The 22615-nt window shown below is 36.6% G+C and overlaps 1 protein-coding gene across 4 annotated transcripts in view; it reads right to left on the bottom strand.

Annotated features, from left to right (window-relative positions):
• Window positions 1-5478: 5478 nt before the first annotated feature.
• Window positions 5479-22615, bottom strand: part of bcas3 (BCAS3 microtubule associated cell migration factor) — a 329405-nt gene continuing 312268 nt past the window's right edge. For 2 of the 4 annotated variants that reach the window (XM_051666123.1, XM_051666125.1), the window contains one exon: window positions 5479-8121. In XM_051666123.1, coding sequence (XP_051522083.1) covers window positions 7970-8121 — 152 coding nt within the window. In that variant the 3' untranslated portion in view covers window positions 5479-7969. The remainder of the gene's footprint in view (window positions 8122-22615) is intronic. The other 2 variants (XM_051666124.1, XM_051666126.1) reach the window with 1 other exon arrangement.

Genomic DNA, 22615 nt, shown 5'->3' with positions numbered 1-22615 from the left:
TGGTGGAAATAGTAAATAATATATGCTATGTTTAAGAAGCCTAAATATTAAATAGGCTAAAAATAGGAAATCATTCTATATCTTTACCCAAAGGGCCTTAAATTCATGTGAATAATTCGGAACTTTCAGAATCCACCCAAAAAGACTAAATCCAGTCAAATCTGCTCTTAAATTACTCTTAAAACCATCGCTGATGAGTATTTTCCACCTTCGGTGAAGCTACACCTTTATTCAGGTAACAGGTGGGGGCGCTCTAAATACCTCAGGGAATTGGTGAAGCCTACATGATTGTGCAGACCGTTCATCATCTAACACAACAGCTAAACCGCAAATTATATCTAGTATGAAAACGCTGTTTTTATTTTTAATTTATATTTTCTCTTAATTAATTATTTTTTTCCTCAAGTATGAGTGGAACACACTTGCGCTTAAATCTTATTTCATAGCACATTTTGCTAATTGTTTTGTAAAGGGGTTAAAACACGAAAAACATTATTGCTACCAACGGAGAAGTAACTATAACAAGCTTAGTTTCATGATTTCGTTGTAATAGAAACATCCTGTTGATAAAAGCATTGCTTTTTTTGAACCTTTTACATTTTAAATGTCGATATCATCACAAGAACTAACACCCCATATATATATATATATATATATATATATATATATATATATATATATATATATATATATATATATATATATATATATTGTTTTTCATTAGCCATGAGGCTTGTCAGACTGGTTACACCTTTAAAATCTCACACTGGAATTACAATTAAAGTAGGTGATTTTTTTGTTTCCTTTATGTTCACACACACTGGATTCACTCGGTCCCCTGAGCTTTTGTCTTGTGCTGCTGACCCCATAATTTCCCCTTCAGTGATTATGCCTCATGCTCCATCTTATATGCAACAAGTGTTTTACCTTTTCTGTAGACACTAACTTTTGTGGTTGATTAATATTGTCTAGAGGTGTATCACTACATCAGATAACCATTTTTGACACACATAGTAGCCTATGCAGTATATCATTAATAAAATACACAATAATATTAATAAAAAAATAAAATAAAATAAAAATACAAATAAAAAACAGTGCGAGGAAAGTAAAAATAGCCTTCTTTATTATTCATTAAACAGTTATGTCTTATTTTGCATTCTTTTATTTTCTTTTTGTGGTCCTTGTAAATTATCCTGGTATTTTAAAAAGCATATAATTAGCCACCAAAACCAATCAACAAAACATACCGTAGCCTAGATTTCTCCTTTGTGTAATATATATATATATATATATTACACGAGCCTATTTTTATCTTCTAGACTTTTAATTTCTAGTGGACGTTTCGTGCACATCTAGGGAATTTTATTTAGCTCTTAAATCCATTAAATTAAAAGTGTCTTCACTTATTCATGATTAAATTAAGTGAAAATCATTAGTGTTATTTCATGCATTTCATTTTTTTGTTTATCACCTTGAATCGTAAACGTCGCAGGTAACTTGAACAAAAACCTGTTTTCAGTATTATTTACATTCACTCAATATGTGTTGTTCTCACTTTGTTTAATGACTTGAAATATAATTTACACGTTACGCTTTTCGGATAAAACAGCTGTTTCATAGATTCCACATCAGATTTACATTTAGGAAAGTCAACACAAGTAAAAAGTTTTAACAAGTTTGATAAGGGAAACATCTCTACATAGGCTAACATCAATATTAAACAGACAAAGCGTCCTCTCAACATCCAGCCGGCGCTATTCAGTGAGAATTACTTCAAGATAAAGGTAGTTTTTCTTACTTCAGGTGTCTGTTAGCATACAAACGCCCATCGTTTCGATCAAGCCGCTGATGAGATGCGCGTCCAGGTGTTGGGATCCTGAAGTTGATCTAATCGTGGCTATTCAACAGCTAATTGAAAAGTACAGTGTGTCACACATGAATGTAAACAGTGACTCTTTTAATCCCCCAAAGCTGTCAGATATTATTCACTTCGCTGTATCTCAAACAGTTGTGGAGATGAATGCTTTGCACGTCTCGTCTGACTGACAAATAACAAATAGGCTATTACAACACAAAAGTGTGCGATCCACGGTTTGCAAGAAGGTATATTGACTCCCAATCATCCCACAGCCCCCCCAAAACATGTTTTTAAAAGCTGTTTCTTTCTTTCTTTCATGTAAATACATGTTAAAAAAAAAAATAAAAAAATAAAATAACATGGTGCATTTAAAAATAGCATGCAACAAATAGGCCTAAATAATCTGCATAACTTCTTAACTTGTTCGTTGGCACTATAGGGATCATATATAACCATCCAATACAATAACAATTAAGTCGCAAATGTTGGTAACTTTTCAGTGCAGGTGAATCGAATTTTACGTCACGAATTACATCATATTAAATGTATGATAAGTTTTGTTCCCACAGACCTGAGTTTTAACTTGTAATGGCGTACTTGACAAACACTAACATGTTTTTACATCACGGCATTTCATTAAGGTACATTTTTATTAGTGACATTTCTTGAATATGCAATACTGAGATGCGTTTCATGAACTTAACTTCATCTAACGTATCTGTTCTTTCTCAAATGCATTTCAATTGTGAGTTTCTTTAATAAAAACCTTCTGTTTTCAATATTATTTACACTCAATAGGAGTCGTTCTCACTGTATTTAAGAAATAAGATGCATCTAAGGCATGTGATAAGATTATTTGAAAAAAAATAGCTCTTTGATGATAATTTTTAAAATTGTGACAGACATTTTCATCCATCTTAATAATGTATAATTATTCTAATTATTCCACATACTCCTGTAATATCTATCTATCTATCTATCTATCTATCTATCTATCTATCTATCATTGAAGTCATAAGCCAAATACATTTAAACTTAGTTTTTCACAATTCCTGACATTTAATTGGAGAAAACATTCCCTATTTTAAGAATGTGAAATGTCAGAATAATAGTAGAGAGATTTATTTCAGCTTTTATTTCTTTCATCACATTCCCAGTGGGTCCGAAGTTTACATATACTTTGTTAGTGTTTGATAGCATTGCCTTTAAATTGTTTAACTTGGGTCAAACGTTTTGGGTAGCCTTCCACAAGCTTCTCACTATAAGTTGCTGGAATTTTGGCCCATTCCTCCAGACTGGTGTAACTGAGTCAGGTTTGTAGGTTGCTCGCACACACTTTTTCAGTTCTGCCCACAAATTTCCTATCGGATTTACATTTACATTTATGCATTTGGCAGACGCTTTTATCCAAAGCGACTTACAGTGCACTTATTACAGGGACAATCCCCTGGAGCAACCTGGAGTTAAGTGCCTTGCTCAAGGACAGGTTGTGGCTGTGGAAATTGAACCAGCAACCTTCTGATTACCAGTTATGTGCTTTAGCCCACTACGCCACCACCACTCCATTGAGTTCAGGGCTTTGTGATGGCCACTCCAATACCTTGAATTTGCTGTCCTTAAGCCATTTTGCCACAACTTTGGAGGTATGCTTGGGGTCATTAGGGAGCTTTAACTTCTTGGCTGATGTCTTCAGATGTTGCTTCAATATAGTTCACAGTCCCTCCTGCAGCAAAGCACCCCCACAACATGATGCTGCCACCCCCATGCTTCACGGTTGGGATGGTGATCCTCGGCTTGCAAGCCTCACCCTTTTTCCTCCAAACATAACGATGGTCATTATGGCCAAACAGTTTTTGTTTCATCAGACCAGAGGACATTTCTCAGAAAGTAAGATCTTTGTCCCCATTTGCACATGCAAACTGTAGTCTGGCTTTTTTATGGCGGTTTTGGAGCATTGGCTTCTTCCTTGCTAAGCAGTCTTTCAGGTTATGTCGATATAAGTCTCGTTTTAATGTGGATATAGATACTCGTCTACCTGTTTCCTCCAGTATCTTCACAAGGTCCTTTGCTGTTGTTCTGGGATTGATTTGCACTTTTCGCACCAAACTACATTCATCTCTAGGAGGCAGAATGCATCTACTTCCTGAGCGGTATGATGGCTGTGTGGTCCCATGGTGTTTATACTTGCGTACTATTGTTCGTTCAGATGAACGTGGTACCTTCAGGCATTTGGAAATTGCTCCCAAGGATGAACCAGACTTGTGAATGTCCACAATTTGTTTTCTGAGGTCTCGGCTGATTTCTTTTGATTTCCCCATGATGTCAAGCATAGAGGCACTGAGTTTGAAGGTAGGCCTTAAAATACATCCACAGGTACACTTCCAATTGACTCCAACTGGCCTATCAGAAGTTAATTGTCTAAAGGCTTGACACCATTTTCTGGAATTTTCCAAGCTGCTTAAAGGCACAGTTAATTTAGTTTATGTAAATTGCTGACTCACTGGAACTGTGATAGTCAATTAAAAGTGAAACAATCTGTCTGTAAACAATTGTTGGAAAAATTATTTGAGTCATGCACAAAGTAGATGTCCTAAACAACATGCCAAAATTATAGTTTGCTAATATGAAATCTGCGGAGTGGTTAAAAAAATCAGTTTTAATGACTTCAAACTATGTGTATGTAAACTTCTGACTTCATCCATCCATCCATCTCTCTCTCTCTCTGTCATCCCATCAGTTGATATTCAGTTACTAAGAGATGCATGACCTCTAATGTGAGGAGACCAGCAGCTGTGCCAGAACAGAGACGGTTACTGAATGGAGACCATTCCCATTGGGATGTATAGAGGATTTAGAGGGTGTTTTTGAACAAACAGCCACAAAATCTTAAATTGACTGCCAACAAGCCTTGAGAGATTGACTCATGTGTTTCAGTTCCACAGTGACTTAACGGCAGACTGTTTATAGATAAATGTTTTTTGAACTAAACATACAAATTTGCATAGCAGCTTTCTAACCCCGAGGAGAGGAGGAAACCTCTGACACACTCTCACTGAAATGTGTGCTCTATCTTCTATTGCTATTTATAGGAGGACACTCCAGTGATAAGGTGGCACTGGCGGTCTGGAGGTAGAAAGAAAAAGAGGAACGAGGGCTGACATTACCAGACTGAGTGTGAGGCCTGCCACTCTTCTCCACACCATCTAGATGGCCAAAACATAACGGCTTTGAGACATTATGTGTAGCCGTGCTATAGAAGGACAGAGTTTGTGTTTAGGGTGCTTGCGGTGGGACATGGAGATTTCACACCTCCTGTGTTCTACTTGAAGAAGACACCTGAAGATGGTGAGGAATACAAATTTATAGTAACAGGTGAAACAAAAATATTTTCTGTTCTTTGCATGTATCATATATCTTTGCTTGTTTGACTCTGCACAATAAAGATCACTATAATCACACAACAATGGCTTTGTGAGTGGTTTTGTCTGCCAGGTGGGCATTAAGTCAAGTTGCATAATATGAATTAAGTTCTTAGAAGAAAGAGACACATCAACAGGTTTGCCCTGCTTCTCTGATAGCAATATATAAGTACAATAACTCAAAATGACAAGTATTAATGCTGTATTAAGTAATGAGATGTATTATTGCTTTCAGCATTTCAATATCCATTTTACAGTCTTTGTAGTTTCAATACAGAAAGAGCACAGTTATAGAACTTTGACATTTGTGCAGCTGAAAAATTCCTCATGATGTTACACAATGCACAGCTGGTACTGGAAAATGTAGCAGCATTAGATAACTGTAAATAAACATTTCTATATAATATAGTGAAACAAAGCTTAAACACGTGCAATTAAAGCAGTGATGAAGGAAATCTAAGTCAACGTTGTAAAGCCTGTGGACATTACTGTAGGGGGTAAAGATTATAAAAAAAAATATCAGTTACCTAAATAAAAGCAGTGATTTAGATTTTTAGCCTCTGTCTCAGATTTCTATCATAATTTAAATGCAGTTATTTATTTTTTTAATAACAAATATATTCAGAAGAGAAGATGAAAAAGCAAAGCAAGTTAACAAGGGAAAAGATTTGTGAGAAAGTCAAAATGTACATATTGTATTAAACAAACACCAAATGTATAGAATCATTAATTTCACTTCCCTAAATTCCTATTTCATGACAATATTACTTCAGTATAATTACAAAAAATTATGTAGTCCATATAAAGCACGTGCACTGCATTCACTAAAATCATGCCAACTTTGTCCATTCTAAATTATGGTGAACAAACCATGACACGTTTCCTCTCCAGGAACCAAGCTACTCAGGTTTTCAACATGCACCAAACTGTCAGCCAGCAGCGGCTCTTTAAAGGAATATCCTGCGCTCAATACAAGTTAAGCTCAATTGACAGCATTTGTGGAGTAATGTTGATTACCACAAAAAAATATTTTGACTTGTCCCTCCTTTTCTTTAAAAAAGCAAAAGTCTGGATGAGGCATTTACAATGGAAGTGAATGGGGCCAATCCATAAACAAATGCTTTTTTAAAAGAAAAGGAGGGACGCATCGAAATAATTGTTTGTGGTAATCAACATTATACCACAAATGATGTCGGTTGAGCTTAACTTGTATTGAACACGGAATATTCCTCTAAGCTTCTTGACAAACTTGTGACTGCTTCTTTTTAGCAATTTCATAACTCTTGTATTAGTTTACTTGCTATTCATCAATAGTTGTGTGTAAACTTACATCCCAGCTTAAAGTTGAAAAATTATTCTAACTGAACAATATAAATTGGTTAAGCAAATAAATTATTATATTGATTATAATGATGATGATGTGTGTGAGGGGACTTGATCCATAAGTTTGAGCAGACATCTAATTCCTCTTATGAGCTAAATTAAATTTGCTGTGGATGAACACCAGCCTTGCACACAGCCAATAAACCAATAAAACATGGAAACAATACATTGGTGAACAAAGGTCCCTTCTAAAAAAAAAAGCAATAAATCTCACATTTATCCATAATTTGAAAGGCATAAAAAACAAAAAAAAACAAAACTAAAAAAACTAAAAAAATAAAATAAAAAAAACACAAATAAGAGAAAGAAAATCACATCCCCAGAAGAAATTAAACACCAAAAATGAAATACTTGGCTAAAAAATAAAAAAACAAACAAACCCAAATATACAGAGCAAATGTGTTAAATAATAAACACTATGATGTAACACAAGCAACATTTATATCGTAAGCATAACCAATTTTGATTACCTATCAGATACAAGATAAACGTTAAGGATTTTTCAAATGTTAACTACAGTACATCTACCGAAACAGATTAAAACACTATTTGACTGAATATGATTAGCAACACGTGTTTCTTTTCCAAACAGATCTTAAGCACTGAAGTATTTTTCTTAACATCAGTACATACAAACATCATAGGAAGGCAGTTCTGCTTTTAAAAAGGAAACGGTTTTAATTGTGCTGCAACTCAGTCGTCACTTTGACTCATTTGCTGCGAGAGTGCTTTAATGTAATGCTTTATGACCTCAAGCTTAAATCTAGGTAATCAGGACTCATATTTGGTGGACATATACACTCTCTATCATAAAAGACTCATACGCACACTCAAAGAATGGTCAATAAAGATACACACCTACACACCGGAAGTTCGACTGATAATGATACTAGAAAAATGACACGTTTTCTGAAAATTGCGACTACATCAATCCCTTTACAGTACATCAGATCAGCACTCACTCTCCCTTTCTCTTAAATTAAAGCTACATCACATTAACTTCTTGATCTACAAGCATTGTGAAATGACAATAAAGCATCCTGTTAGTCAGAAAATGAAATTCTAGTCTGAACTCTGGTCCTGATTGAGCATTGTTTTCCTATATGTGTGCATGCCTGGTTTGATTAAAGGAAAAAAAATCCACATTTTAAATAACAGCCATCGGAGCAAAAATAAGCAGGGATCACTTGGTAAAGAGATAGAGATAGAGAGAGTGGAGCCTCTCTGATGTGGTTGTACTGTCAAGATTGTCCAAAGCCAAAAGAGAGGCTTCCTTGGGTCCGAGATGTGCGCGGGACAGCTGGTTTTAGGGGAATCCGGTGGGGTACAGGCTCAGGGGCTGGCTCTCATTGGTGGGGAGAGGGGACCGGTAGCCCTCGAAGTTCTGGGGAATGCTTCCACTGGTGGAACCTGAGCTATTGCTGAGTGTCTCGATGCTTCCCTCCCTCTGCAGCTCTGCTGCATTAAAAAATGAAATAGAGAGGATGAAGACACAGGCAAAGAACATTACATTTCAGGAATATCCATGTGCATTCATAAAGGAAATACTTCACTGCAATGCTTGATGTCATCACTGTAAAAATGTGCCTTAAAAATATTAGCATCCCCATTTAGTAGAACTAAATGACTAATGTGAAAAAAATTGTTCTGAGATCTAAGAAGTACATTTTTACTTGCCATTTTTACCAGGAACACTGCTGATATATTGTTGGAAAAAGAGAGACAGATCTTAAAAATAGCCTTGATTATAAAGTATTTAATGATGCTGCAACTCTCAGAACAATGACACGGAAACAGTGTAAGAAACTTTGCTTTGGAAAAATTTGAATCAATGTATAAAGAAAAAAGAAATTATGGTTAATTTATAGTAAATTACAAACCAAGATTAGAAAGAGGTCTCATGAGAAAAGGACATGGAAATTAATAGCATTTGACTAAATCTGACACATTTACATAAGTACGATGTTTGATTAATGTGTATTTGTCCCTGAAAAAAAAAAAAAAATAATAAAATTGGAAGCAAAATTTGATTAAAACTCTAATAACAAAAAAACAAACAGCCTCTCATTACCAAACCTGGACCTTAAAGGAATAGTTCAGCCAAAAATGAAGATTCTCTCATCATTTACTCACACACACATGCCATCCCAGATGTGTATGACTTTCTTTCTTCTTCAGAACAGAAACAAAGATTTTTAGAAGAATATCTCAGCTCTGTAGGTCCATACAATGCAAGTGAATGGTGACTAGATCTTTCAAGCTCCAAAAATAACATTAAGGCAGCATAAACGTAATCTATATCACTCCAGTGGTTTAATATATGTCTTCTGAAGTGATGCAGTCACTTTTTGTGAGAAACAGATCAATATTTAGGTCCTTTTTTGCCATAAATCTACACATTCTGAAAGTGAAAGTAAAAGTGGAGATTTATAGTAAAAAAAAAAAAAAAGAACGATTGAAATATTGATCTGTTTCTCACCCAAAGGAGGAAATAGACACACAAAATGATGTCCTTATGGGCATGATGGTCTATTGTTAATCTATAAAAACACTGGGTGCAGTTATTTTGTTATCCTTGTACACCATTTATCATACATCATTATGACAAAGAAAAACTGAACTTTTGAAAACCGGTTGTACCTACAGGCATGCTCAAAATTCTGAAAGAGCAGTTAGAGGAGGAGGACAGATAAAATGCAATAAATTTAGATTTTGGCATAAAATATAATAATTGGCTTTTTTTGTTGTAAGGGCTTTGTGCACAAAAAAGTAGAATAAAAAATGAAGGGTAAGATAGCTAACTAAGCATGTACAATGATGCCAATAATTATAATAAAATAACGTTAAATAGTACTAAAATAAACTATAACTAAATGTTTGTGGATATAATGGACAAACACTCAGTTTTGGCATGTTCTGCATGATTTGTATTGTATATGTTGTGGATGTTAAAAGTTGTTAAACATTCTCCAATGTATACACGACATTGCACGACAGCGTGGACTCATTACTGCTGTGATATATGCAGTGTGCTGAACATACTTCAGGTGAAGTCTGGTCAAGTCCATCATTTTGCATTTATTATCTGGATTGTATGCAGAACTTCTCGCACACACACAGCACGGTGCTAAAATGATAGCAGGGACCGGGTGGCCACATTCCCCCCCAGATGATTTTGCGCTGGTGTTGTAGGAGAGGTGCTATTTGTTTGCTTAAGTGAGAGTGCACGGTGACAGGTGCTCGTAAATCCTGTTCTACAGGCTCAAAGTGAAAGAAGCGGAAGAGATGGTGACTCTGCTTTTCCTCATGTGCCCAGCAGATAGCACAGACACACAGTGTGGCATGGACAACACTTGCTCGGCGCAAACAAACACCCGTTATATGATGCCGCTCAGCCTTGTAGCAATTAAAGGCAGGGTGCAGATGGTCAGGGCCCACACCTGGACCAGAGAAATTCGTTGTTGTGGACCACAGGTGGCTTGTGTTTGTTTGTGAATCTGCATGTAATAGAGCGCCAGCAGCGATATGTTTCCGCTTGAAACAGTGCTCTTGGCCTTGCAGAGTAAATAATGATGCCACACACACACATATGCACACATAGTTATCTAAATGAGGACATACCATAGACCTTTATTGTTTTCTATAAACCTAATTCTAATAAACATAAACTAACCCTAAAGAATAGGGCTGGGTATTGATGAAGATTTCCCGATTTGATTCCGATTCGATAGCAATTCATATGGGTATATTTCAGTTATAATGTCCATTTTGCTTACATATGAAAGGAATTCTCTCCTAGCTAAAGCTGTTAATTATACAAGGGACCTTCTAACTAGGTACTTTAGGTAATTTTACTAATTATATTTTATTAGTGTTTATCATTTTGGTAACATTTTAGATTTAAAAATGAACAAATCCATGTTATCAATCAATAAATATATTTTTGTTATTGCACATATTATTTTTTGTTATGTTTATTGTTTAATAACATAATTTGTACTATTTAAAGGTATTTACATTGATTTGTTGAACACGTTAAAAACCAGTACAGTCTCTTTAAGAAAGACGGCATTTCTGTAAAGAGCACGTGTTAACGAGAGAGACTGAACGGCTTTATCTCATCTGTCCAACGCGTGATTAGAATGAAATTTTTATTTTTTTGTTGTTGTTGCTTTTGATCAACAACTGACTGTATAGAACAGAAAGGGTATTAAAAGCGACATTATTCAATGACAAATGGATCTCGTTTTTGGATACACATTACACGGAACAACTTTTACTCTCAACACACAGTGAAAGGATCTCACTGCTGAATACTCCACCACTAAACTACACAATCACTTGTGAGTGAAATCTAAACATTTACCAGCCAGTTACCAATATACATTTTAGTCGCATAGCTAACGCAAGTGATTTCCTCTCATTGAGGTAGAGGGTTGCGCATGGAGAAAAAGATCGATCTTGGGATTTAAGAATTGATATCAAGATCGTTCAAACGAAGATTCCGATGCATCAGAAAAATAGATTTTGTTTTCTAAATTTTTAGAGTAAAATAAAGTCCCGGACACTGCTGTTGCACAGCAATCTTTCGGTCATGCAGCATTGCAAATGTTTCTGTTTTAATACATTTAAAGTATTCTTTGCAAGAAAAAGCAGTGTGTGACTTTTTTATTTCCTCTTATCAGTTTTTTTACCTACACATCTGCTGAAAACCACTCAGGTGTGTGATCTGGGGGTCCTTTTTAGTTTATTATAAGAAAAAATAAGTATTTGCTTTATTTTTGAATCAATATTCTAATCTAGGACCTCCCTGACTGATGGCTTTCATCTGTGCTGTTTTTCCATTATTTATCTATATAAACATGCGATAAATAGACATGTCACCGTTTTTCAGCAGCTTGCACAGGAGCGCTATGTTTTTTAGACGGCGTGTCAAGTTAAAAATAATTTTAAAAAGTGCATCTTGAGACACCTGGGTTCTGTTCTAATGTTGCACTGTTGACTAGCTTTTTTTAAGCATAAGAATGCTGTATCTTTGGATAATTCAGAAATAAAGAAAGATTAAAAAGGTATGAAAGTGACAAAAGGAAGGGATGTTTTGTCAGATTTGGCTTACTTTTGGGGACAATTTTGTCCCTAAAGTATAGCAAAGAATATACACACACAATATCTGCTGCAGTGAGGGGGGAAGCTCTTGGCCAATTCTGCTTACATGCACTTCACATATTGTACATTATCTCAAGCAACAGCCTTCTAAATTTAATACACTCAAACACATACACACTAAATGCAGTCTCCCCTAGCAATTGCATCTTGGATCATACATGCATTACACATGTTGTTGATTGCTTTCTTGTGTTCTGCATCACTGCAGACCCGTCTGATTGTTCTGTGGGTCCTGCGGCTGCACCACAGCAGAAACAAGGCTCCAGCAAAACACTATCAAACAGGCTGGTTTTAGGCAGTAAACACCAGTCCACCATGGCATCGACATTTCAAGATTGTAGAATTCTGTTTGTTGTGGGTAACCAGCACATGCTTACACATTAGACTCACTAAGTAAAGAACACGAATGAGTGACGGAGAACATGCGGTGTGCATGCAGGGGGTTTCGGTGGCCAAGAGTGAACTGATCATTAGAAGGGAACGAAACGGGATCAAAGCAAATAAAGAGCCCTTAATTCAGGCTGCTGTGCCAGTGTAAATGCCAATGAGAGAGTGGACCCAATTTGTGCCCCCATAATGAGGGAGAGAGGTGGGTAAACGGGCATAGGGCGTAACTTACCCTCATGTTCTTATCCTTTAAGAGTTCAATTTTTTTGTTTGCACTTTAATCTTAATGTGGTAGCAGCTGGATTTAATTATCACTCTCTTGTCATCATCCTCTCCAGGTCATGTGTTTGTGGCCCACATGATAAAAGCATTGAGACACAGACTACCATTCAAAAGTTTGGAACCACCAAGACATCTTAATATATATTTATATATTTGTTTTTAATAAATAGATGCCTCTGTTCACCACGGTAGAATTTAAAGGGAAAGTTCACCAAAAAATTCAATTCTTGTATCATTTACTCACCCCTATTTAGTTTCAAACCAGTATAACTTTCTATTTTCTACAAACAATAGGAGATAATTTAATGATAATTTAATCCAATTCGTTACAATGACAGTAGACATCAACTCTCTTTAATGCTTAAAAAAGCACCCAATAGTGTTTCAAAGAAGTACAGGCATCATATCCCAAGTCGTCATGACGTTTGGTCATGAGACGTGCAAGAACCAATGAGGATTTAAAGGGTTAGTTCACCTAAAAATGAAAATTCTCTCATCATTTACTCACCCTCATGCCATCCCAGGTGTGTATGACTTTCATTCTTCTTCTGAAAACATACAAAATATAGAAAAATATCTTAGCTCAGTATGCAAAAAATGCAAATGGCTGGTGATTAGACCTTTGAATCTCCAAAAAGAACAGTCACCATAAACATCATCCATATGACTCCACTGGTTAAACGAATGTTTTCTTAAGTGAAACGATTGCTTTTGCTGTGAAAAAGATCAATATTTAAGTACTTTTTAACTATAAATCATCACTTCCGGTCAGCAGCAGTACACAAAGTGTGACGTAATCGCGTTAGCATGTTCACGTGAAAACAGGCGCACGAGCATCACACACGGAAGTGCAGCGCTGTTTACAACCGAGTAGGAAGAATACTGTACAGAAGCTCTGTTGGTTTTATCTGTTTGTTTACTCACGTTGGTGCATTTGTGTGCTCATCCTGGATGTCTCTACCTTGAGAAAAAAGTGAGATTACATCCATAACGTGCCAACGCGAATACGTCACATGAGAGACCACGTGAACTCCACCCTCTTGTGAATGCGCATATGGGTGCTGACCGGAAGTGATGATCGTTTCACTTTAGAAGACATTAATTTAAGCAGCGGAGTCGTATTGATGATGTTTATGCTGACTGTCTGTTCTTTTTGGAGATTCAAAGGTCGGCTCACCATCCACTTGCCTTTTAAGGACCTACTGTGCTGAGATACTCTTCTATTTTTCTTCAAATGTGTTCTGCTGAAGAAAGAAAGTCATATACATCTGGGATGACATGAGGGTGAGTTAATGATGAGAGAATTTTCATTTTTGGGTGAACTATCCCTTTAATGTTATTGATGTCGACGCCACATTGGATTTAGTGCTGTTTACATAGTTTATCAATGATTTGAGAGTAAAAAACTAAATAAATCATGGTCTGTTCATCATAAAAAGTGATCGTATGCCTTCATAAGACTATGAATGTGATGCACGGACTACTTTAAGGACAATTTTGGGTGTTTTATTAAGCGTTAGTGAGTCGCTGTCATCTGCCATTGTACTGAATTCAGCCAACAGGACTGGATTAAATTATCAATAAATTATCTCCTTTTTTGTTCCGCAGAAGAAAGCTGACAACTTTTTTTTTAAACATGAGGGTGAGTAACTGATAACAGAATTTTCATTTTTGGGTGAACAATCCCTTTTATTAAAAATACAGTGAAAAACAGTAACATTGTAAATTGTACAATATTTTTACAGTTTGAAATCAGTTTAACAGTGAACACACGACTCTAGCATACTGGATTCATAGGCAGAATTTCAAAGAAAGAGTTACATCTAAAATGGAAAAAGATTAGATGGCAAATGATTAAAAAAACAGTATTAGGGAAGGATGAATCTAAGTTTGAGGTGTTTGCTGCTTGAATAGTCTTTGAAGCTGACATTGCTGCAAGTAAATAAACTCAAAGAAGAGAATTCTTGAATGTTCAAAGTTTGAAGATTTATTTATAGATTTACTTATTTTATTTAGATTTATAGAAACAGTAATTTATTATGAACTTATTGCATCCTTAATTAATAAAAATATAATTTTCTTTCAAAAACAGTACATTTAAAAGTGATTCGATACTAACACACACTTGCTGTTTTGCACATCTCAAATGAGATATTATATAGACCTTTACTATTTAATTCCTTTGATTGATTATTGAGCACAAGGGAAAACACATGTAAATACAACCTAAACAGAAATAATACACACATAGAGACACACACACTGTTGATAGTTCTTTCACAGCCCCTGCGCGATTATCCCTCAAATAAAAAAGGCTGACATTATGGAAGTCATCCTCTTAAAAGGTGGGCATTAGCAACACCCCAGCTGAAAGACTTGAGGCATAGTGAGTGCGGATGGGACACTATCGCTGAGACACGGCTTCATCCTGTATCCAGTTTACTTATTCTGTCAGGGCTATAAAAAGTGTGTGTGTGTGTGTGTGTGTGCGTGTGTGTGTGTGACTCCTTTCCGGACTGGAAGCAACAGAGATGCCTGGACTGCAGACCGAGGCCTGTGCCAAACAGTCAAGATCCTTTCAGAGAGGATGGAAGGCAGGAATCACACACATGTTTACTTAACTATTTAAATGGGGTCATACCATAGACATCTATTGTTTAAAATGGAGCTAATTATAATTTCTGTAGACTTATCTTAACCATACCTCTAAAAGAAAACATTTTTGCCTTATTTACGAATCGATTTACTAATTGAGAAAGGCCCTGAATGTATCAAAAGAGAGGTTTTGTCAGATTTGGCTCACTTTTGGGGACAATTTTGTCCACAAACTATAGCTAAGTATGTACACGCCCACATGTGAAAGTCTCCATATTTCATGGTCATTACCGAATGCTTTCAGAGTTGTGCAGGTAAAGGTGGCCGGCCCTCATTGTGCTTTCAATTACTCCTAATGAAAACCTACTGCAACCTTCCCTGCCCTGCACATACCATCCTCCAGCATAAACACCCAGATAGGGCACATTTCTCATTTACTCATTAGAGGCAAAACCGTGCTGTCGGCAGAGGCCTCGGTGATGCGTGTGAAGGATCAGACATCCGCTTGCTGCACGTAGACAGCTCGGAGGCTTAAGCATCCAAGATAAACCTCTGATAGTACATTTTCCAATAAGAAAATGTTTTTAGAAGAGTCATGATATTTTCTTTAGTAGATGATTTCTTGGATTTAAATCGCTAAAATTTGTAAATTGTGTCTCCTCAGTGAGGGTCAGACTATCATTCTTATGAAGGCATATGGTGATAAAGCATCTGAAATGTAATTATCTTTTTCATCTGTTGCATGCTCATGAGTGCATGAGAGAAGCTCACGCACTCATGTTACAGTTGCACGCACTTTTTTAGCACTAAACAACAGAAGTTCTCGCACGAACGTTTAAACCACTATGAACGAGCTTCTCTAATAGCGATCATACTGTAAATGTACAGCAGACATAAGATTTTTCCAAAGAAATGATTTCAAATCGTGTGTCTGCATAAGACTTGGAATATGAAAATTGAGTTGCATGGACTACTTTGGGTGGTTTTTAAGCTTTAACCTCCTGAGAGCGTGACTGCTGTGTGCATTTTGTATTCCCCTTTTTGATTTGTAACTAGTAGCCCCTAATAAACATGCCAACATATTTTTTTGACAAAATAGTTTTCCTAAAAAATGATGTCTTTATATGTGCACAGTGGGACTAAGTTGTGAAATTTTAAATAGTACCAAGCTATAGAAAGTCAGATGTGTTTTTATCAAATTGTTTATTTTATCCAGGAGTGTTGGTTATTCATGTTTTTGAGATGTTACAGACATTACATCAGAAATTAGCATATATAATTCTGATTCAAAGTAATGGTCAGCATCATCCAATCACTGTGAACAATGTTAAAATAAAATTTTGCTGACTTTAAGTACTGATTACCTTTGTCCCATGTCTGCCAAACATGTTGAGAGGTCCAAACATCATCTGCTGCCTGAAACTGAACTTTTGATAGTAAGTTTGGATTGAATGCACTTGCACAGAGACTACAGGATGCTCCCTTGCTCCCTATTTAGTGAATGACTTAACCTCCAGTGTGCTGTCTTTTTGCAGTGGTCTCAGAACTGTTTGAAATTCACCTTATTTTCATCCTAACTCTGTTTACAGCCTCTGAAAGTAACATTTTCCAGCTTTTTGATGCATCCATTAATTCTCAATGTGATAATGCACAGTGAGTGAATACAAGATATTTTAAATGAAAATGAGCATATAGTCACTCATTTTCATACATAAATGGCTCAAATGTTAAAAATGGCACATCAGATGAAACTAGAGACTCTAATCTTTTGACTCAAACAGGTTTCAATATAAAAACTTAATTAGGTTTCTTACCAGATGTAGCATTGCTGGCACTTCACCCAAAGACAAACTCTGCAGTGATCGAGGCCATGTTGTTTGTTCCCATGACTCCGTACATTTAAAGTTTAACCCTTTACTGACAGCACGGAGTCTCCTAAACTGAGATCAGTTAGTTTAAATGCAATTAAATTGTGGGTTGCGTATAGTGTAGCCAAAATACAACGTCCACGCACGTGGATGCTGGGTCGCATGAGGTTAAAGTGAGTCACTAGTTGCATTCACACATACAGCCTTTTCCAGAAAATTACCTACAATTTCCTGTTTAGAGGTCATTTGTCAACACGACCCTTTTGAAAATACTGGTAAATTTTGCTCTGGCAATTTTTCCTTAATGCAAAGTATTATAGGTATCATTTCCTATAAATTTCCTTATTGATGGTATGTGTGAACAACACATTTGGTACATTTACCAGTAAAGGCAACCCAACGATTTTCCAGTAATTTACCTGTTTGCATGTTTGAACATGGCTAATATATACTGCAACTGTATTGAAAAGACTCACCTACATATTCCTTAAAAATTATCCTTTTGTGCACCGCATAAGAATTAAAATCATTCAGTATTGGTACAACATTAGGGAGTAAATTGTGACATAATTTAAATTTTTGGGTGGACTATTGCTTTTAAACCATGCAATAATAATTAATAATTTTAATAATTTTATTTATCACACATTATATGTTTTGCACATATACAGTGAAATTCTTTTTTTTTTTCACATATCCCAATCAAGCTGGGGTCAGAATGCAGGGTCAGCCATGATACGGCACCCCTGGAGCAGACAGGGTCAGGGGCCTTGCTCAAGGGCCCAACAATGGCATCTTGGCAGTGCTGGGGCTTGAACCCCCAACCTTCCGATCAGTAACCCAGAGCCTTAACCACTGAGCCACCACTGCCCCCTTGCTGCAAATTTTTACTCACATTTGCTGTTTGCCAAGTTTTAATTTGGACCCTGCACATCTCTAGTTACAAAGAAAGAACATTTTATTTAAAATACATTCATGCAAAGTAGACAAAGTCTTCTTTGAGTGCTTAAGTAGAAATGTGTGATGTTCACTCTTTAAATTGTTAAGACAGTAACTTGAGTAATGAATGATAAAACTTTCAGTCATAAAAAATTAATCAGACTTATGACCATCATCACCACCGCACACAAGCTGTTTCCACCAAAAGCGGCACTACGGATGGTTACGATCTCGCATTCGTGCCATGTTTCTTACTAGAACACAGTGAGTTGAGTGCTTGTCCTCATGACACACAAATGAAAGCATATTCATGTTCCCCCGTGTAATGTCTGAACTCAACAAGGCTCTATCGTAGCATTAACACAGAGGTGTGAATGACCCTCCACAGATATTCATATGTGCTTAAATCATTTATTTTCCCCTCAGCCTTACATTTTCCATACTAAAATAACATGAAGTTGATGAATGAGTTGGAAGGACTTGAGAAAATGTCCCTAGGAAATGTGAGAGGAAGCATTCTCCTCTGACATACATGATACTAATGTCTGCCATTTCTGTTACTGCAGTGGCTTGAGCTAGTCTGCAAAAGTAGAATACAAGCTATTACTTTTTCTGAAGTAAGCAAAACTCAAAATAGCCCACACCCAAGTTACTATGGTATTCAGGAACCTATATATGGCTCAGGTCCCTTATTGTCTATGAAAAATAATAGGTCAGATTTCTTAGATAAGTAATATCACACCTCTCCTCAACAAGCCACAAGATTTGAGGTATCATTCATGTATGTAGCACAAATGATACAGGGCAAGCATGCACAAATTACAATACTCTGAGTTCAAGGGATAGTTAATCCAAAAATGAAAATTCTCTCATCTTTTACTCACCCTCATGTCATCCCAGATGTGTGTGATTTTCTTTTTTCAGCAGAACACATTTGAAGAAAAATAGAAGAATATCTTAGCTCAGTAGGTCCTTAAAAGGCAAGTGGATGATGATCCGACCTTTGAAGCTCCAAAAATCACAGACAGTCAGCATAAACGTCATCCATACGACACTGGTTAAATTAATGTCTTCTTAATTGAAACAATCACTTTTGTTGCGAAAAAGATCAATATTTAAGTACTTTTTAACTATAAATCATTGATTCATGTCAGCAGCAGCATGTGCATTCACGAGAGGGCGGAGTTCACGCAGTCTCTCGTGTGACGTATTCACGTTGGCATGTTATGGACATAATCTTATGTTTTTCTCTCGGTTGAGACATCCAGAATGAGCACACAAACGCACCAATGCGAGTAAACAAACAGATACAAATACAAACCCAAACCAAAACTAATGAAGCTTCTGTACAGTGTTCATCCTACACAGTTGTAAACAGCGCTGCTCTTCCGGGTGTGTTGCACATGCGTCTGTTCTCGCGTGAACATGCCAGCGCGATTACTTCACATGCGGGTACTGCTGCCGAACGGAAGCGATGATTTATAGTTAAAAAGTATTTAAATATTAATATTTTTCACACCAAAAGCGATTGATTCACTTTAGAAAACATTAATTTAACCAGTGGAGTCGTATGGATAACGTTTATGCTGACTGTCTGTTCTTTTTGGAGCTTCAAATGTCAGATCACCATCCACAAGGACCAACTGAGCTAAGATATTTTTCAATTTTCTTCAAATGTGTTCTGCTGAAGAAAGAAAGTCATACACACCTGGGATGCCATGAGGGTGAGTAAATGAAGAGATCATTTTAATTTTTGAGTGAACTAACCCTTTAAAGGTTTGTTCAAATCCTTATAGGAATAGTTCACCCAAAAGTAAAATTTTGATATGACTTGCTTTCTTATGCGGAACACAAAAGGAGATGTTTTAATGAAGATTCCCCTGCATCTTAGCAAAACAATGGTAGATGACAGTGACTCACTTTAAAATTAAAAAAGGACCCAAAAGTATCACAGAAGTACTTTATGTGACTCATGAATAATATTCTAAGTCTTCTGAAGTCAGATGTTAGGTTTTGGTGAGAAACAACCAGGAATTTTAAGTCTTTTTTCAGTGAAAATCTTGATGTCCGTTGTGCATTCATGAGCATTATGAGACCATATATACTCGAGAACTTGGGTTGGTTGTATTGCTAAACAATGCAAGTACTCACAAGAACATACAACGTGCATGTGCAACGGACGACATTCTTACTGAAAAATAACTTGTCTCTCGGATCCCTTCAGAAGACTTGGAATATGATGCAAGTCTTAGCAAGCACCATTAATGACTCTCAGACTACATATAAAGTAATATAATTCGTTTATTTAAAGTATTTCTGAATAGTATACAGTGTTAGCAAAGTTGTAAAATGTCTAATGTCTGGGGAGACATTTCACTGCTATAAAACACACTGAAAGCAAACAGTCCAGGGCTAAATGTGACCAAAATCCATTAATATAACAAACATGACTGATTCTTTATTTATCAGACTGGCTACAAGTAGACCACGGCCCAGTCAAACAAAATCACTCGGATTCTGTGAGCATAAAGAAGGTCTATTACTGCTACCAGAGTAATTGGTTAAATAGTTGCTCAAGGCGCAGGTCTCAAATTTAAGCCAGTAGGATGGAAGGCTCATGCCATTTACAAACCACTCAGGCTGGTGGCTTAATTTGAGTTTTGATTCAATTAGTTGATTTAATTGCTGTCCATATTACTTTATGTCTCTTTGATTGATGGGCCAAGTCAGTGTGACGGCCGTGGTGGAACTATATGCCATGCCATGCATCTGAAACACTGAAATCCTGGTCAGCACGCACACACACACACACACACACACACACACACACACACACACACACACACACACACACACACACTTTGCTCTCTCTCTCTCTCTCTCTCGCTCTTTCTCTCTGATGGAGTGAGGTTCATTAAAGCCCTGTAGCCTGAGGAGGAATCCTGCACTCAGCTGGTGTTTCAGTGAAAAGCGCCATTGCTCACTCACTCGCCCTGGAGCTCAGCTTGTGTGTGCTCCCAAACACCAACATCACATTAGATCTAAGCTTTCATCTAACAGCCACAAACACATAAGGAATAAACAGCAATGCATAAAATCTGGTTTGCATAATTGCCATTTTGCTTTGCATTACTCGGATCATCACTAAGCAATTAAATAATAGTGATAAATGACGTTGTCCTCTTTGAGCACACAATCTGTTAGATCACCTGAAAGAGGCAGAACGCCTCTAGAGGAAGAAAGAGAGAAATATTTATTCACAGTACAGAGAGCTGTGTGCGTGATTGCATTTCTAAGTGTGAGGCCATTAGAGGCAGCAGTGTTTTGTGTGTGTGTGTGTGTGTGTGTGTGTATACCGAAGAGAGGCAGCAGCAGAGGTAGCGACAGTCACACTCTCTCCTTCGCTTCATTTCCTCGCACCTCTTTTCACTTTCCTGGAAAGTGCTGCAGTCAGGTCAGTGATATCATATCAGCGCAGTAGTGCCTGGACCGTTAACACTGTAACGCCTTTTAGCTGTGCCTTTAGAAACCCCTCCATTATGTCCTCTATCACTAATTCATGCAACCTCTTTTACTGATACATATACAGCATACTATATGTGTAGATGTGAAAGGAAAGAGAAGGAGAACGAGACTGGGTGTGATGTAAGAGAGAAATACTATCTTTATTAATGTCTTTGAATGATTCTTTTAAATTAATATTGTATACTGTTATTATTATGCTTATTACAATTACTGGCACCTTATTTTATTTTTAGAATTACTACTATTTTTCCTCTACTTTTCACTTATTTTGTTTGTGTATTTTGATGCATTGGCAATATTCAATGAATACAAATTCCAATAAAATATTTTGAAATTGAGATATATATATATATATATATATATATATATATATATATATATATATATATATAAGAGAAAAAGTGTAGTAGATGAGGATTTTAGACTGCGGTATTTAATAAGGAACTATTTTTGAGAGTCTAAACGTAGTAAATGCCCTCTGAGTCTAGATCAGTTGTGGAATCACAGCTCTGAGCAGTCCCAGCAGTAGAGTAGAGATGTATAGCATATCTCAGCAACACCTGCCTCTTGCCTCCATTTGCAGGGCTCTCAAATGCCTGCCGCTTTCGTCATGTTTCACCAACACCATGTCTAGACATCCTGGAACATCTTTTAAAAGTGCTCCTTCTACCCCCTCAGCTGTATTTCTTTCTCTCTGTCTTAGCCTAGCTCTTTCTTTCAGAGACACTATTTTCTGACTGTCACTCCCTTGAGCAAGCTGTTAAGTGCATCCTCAAAAAATTCCACAAAAAGCCCATTTACTGCAAGCTGGGATCCTTCAGTTTCTAGCTCCTGTTTTCACACTTCACTATGCAGCAAATCACTAATGCCACCTCTTTTTCTACTGTGATGTTTCTAGTTCACAGCAGGCTCTTTTCCTCAAACCAGCTTCTTTTCCCACAGTAGGATTGAATCAGGTATGTGAAAAAGTTATCTAATTATTGAATAGCTATAGTCTAGTATTCCTTGCAAATAATTTGGATGTGGACTATGCACAATGTGATGTTGTGAATGTTGTGACCATCTGAGGCTGTTGCTTCAGTTCTGTGGAAGGGGTGGGCACGAGTACCTGAGTGCTTGAGAACTTGAAAGTGGCGCAATGATTGATAAATAGTTGTGTGACTTTTTTAACTTTAAAAAACAATATTGGG

The sequence above is a fragment of the Myxocyprinus asiaticus genome, chromosome 31 (genome assembly GCF_019703515.2).
Source record: "Myxocyprinus asiaticus isolate MX2 ecotype Aquarium Trade chromosome 31, UBuf_Myxa_2, whole genome shotgun sequence".
Lineage (NCBI taxonomy): Eukaryota > Metazoa > Chordata > Actinopteri > Cypriniformes > Catostomidae > Myxocyprinus > Myxocyprinus asiaticus.
Note: the sequence above shows the minus strand (reverse complement) of the source record. Positions and strands in the feature narration are given on the sequence as shown.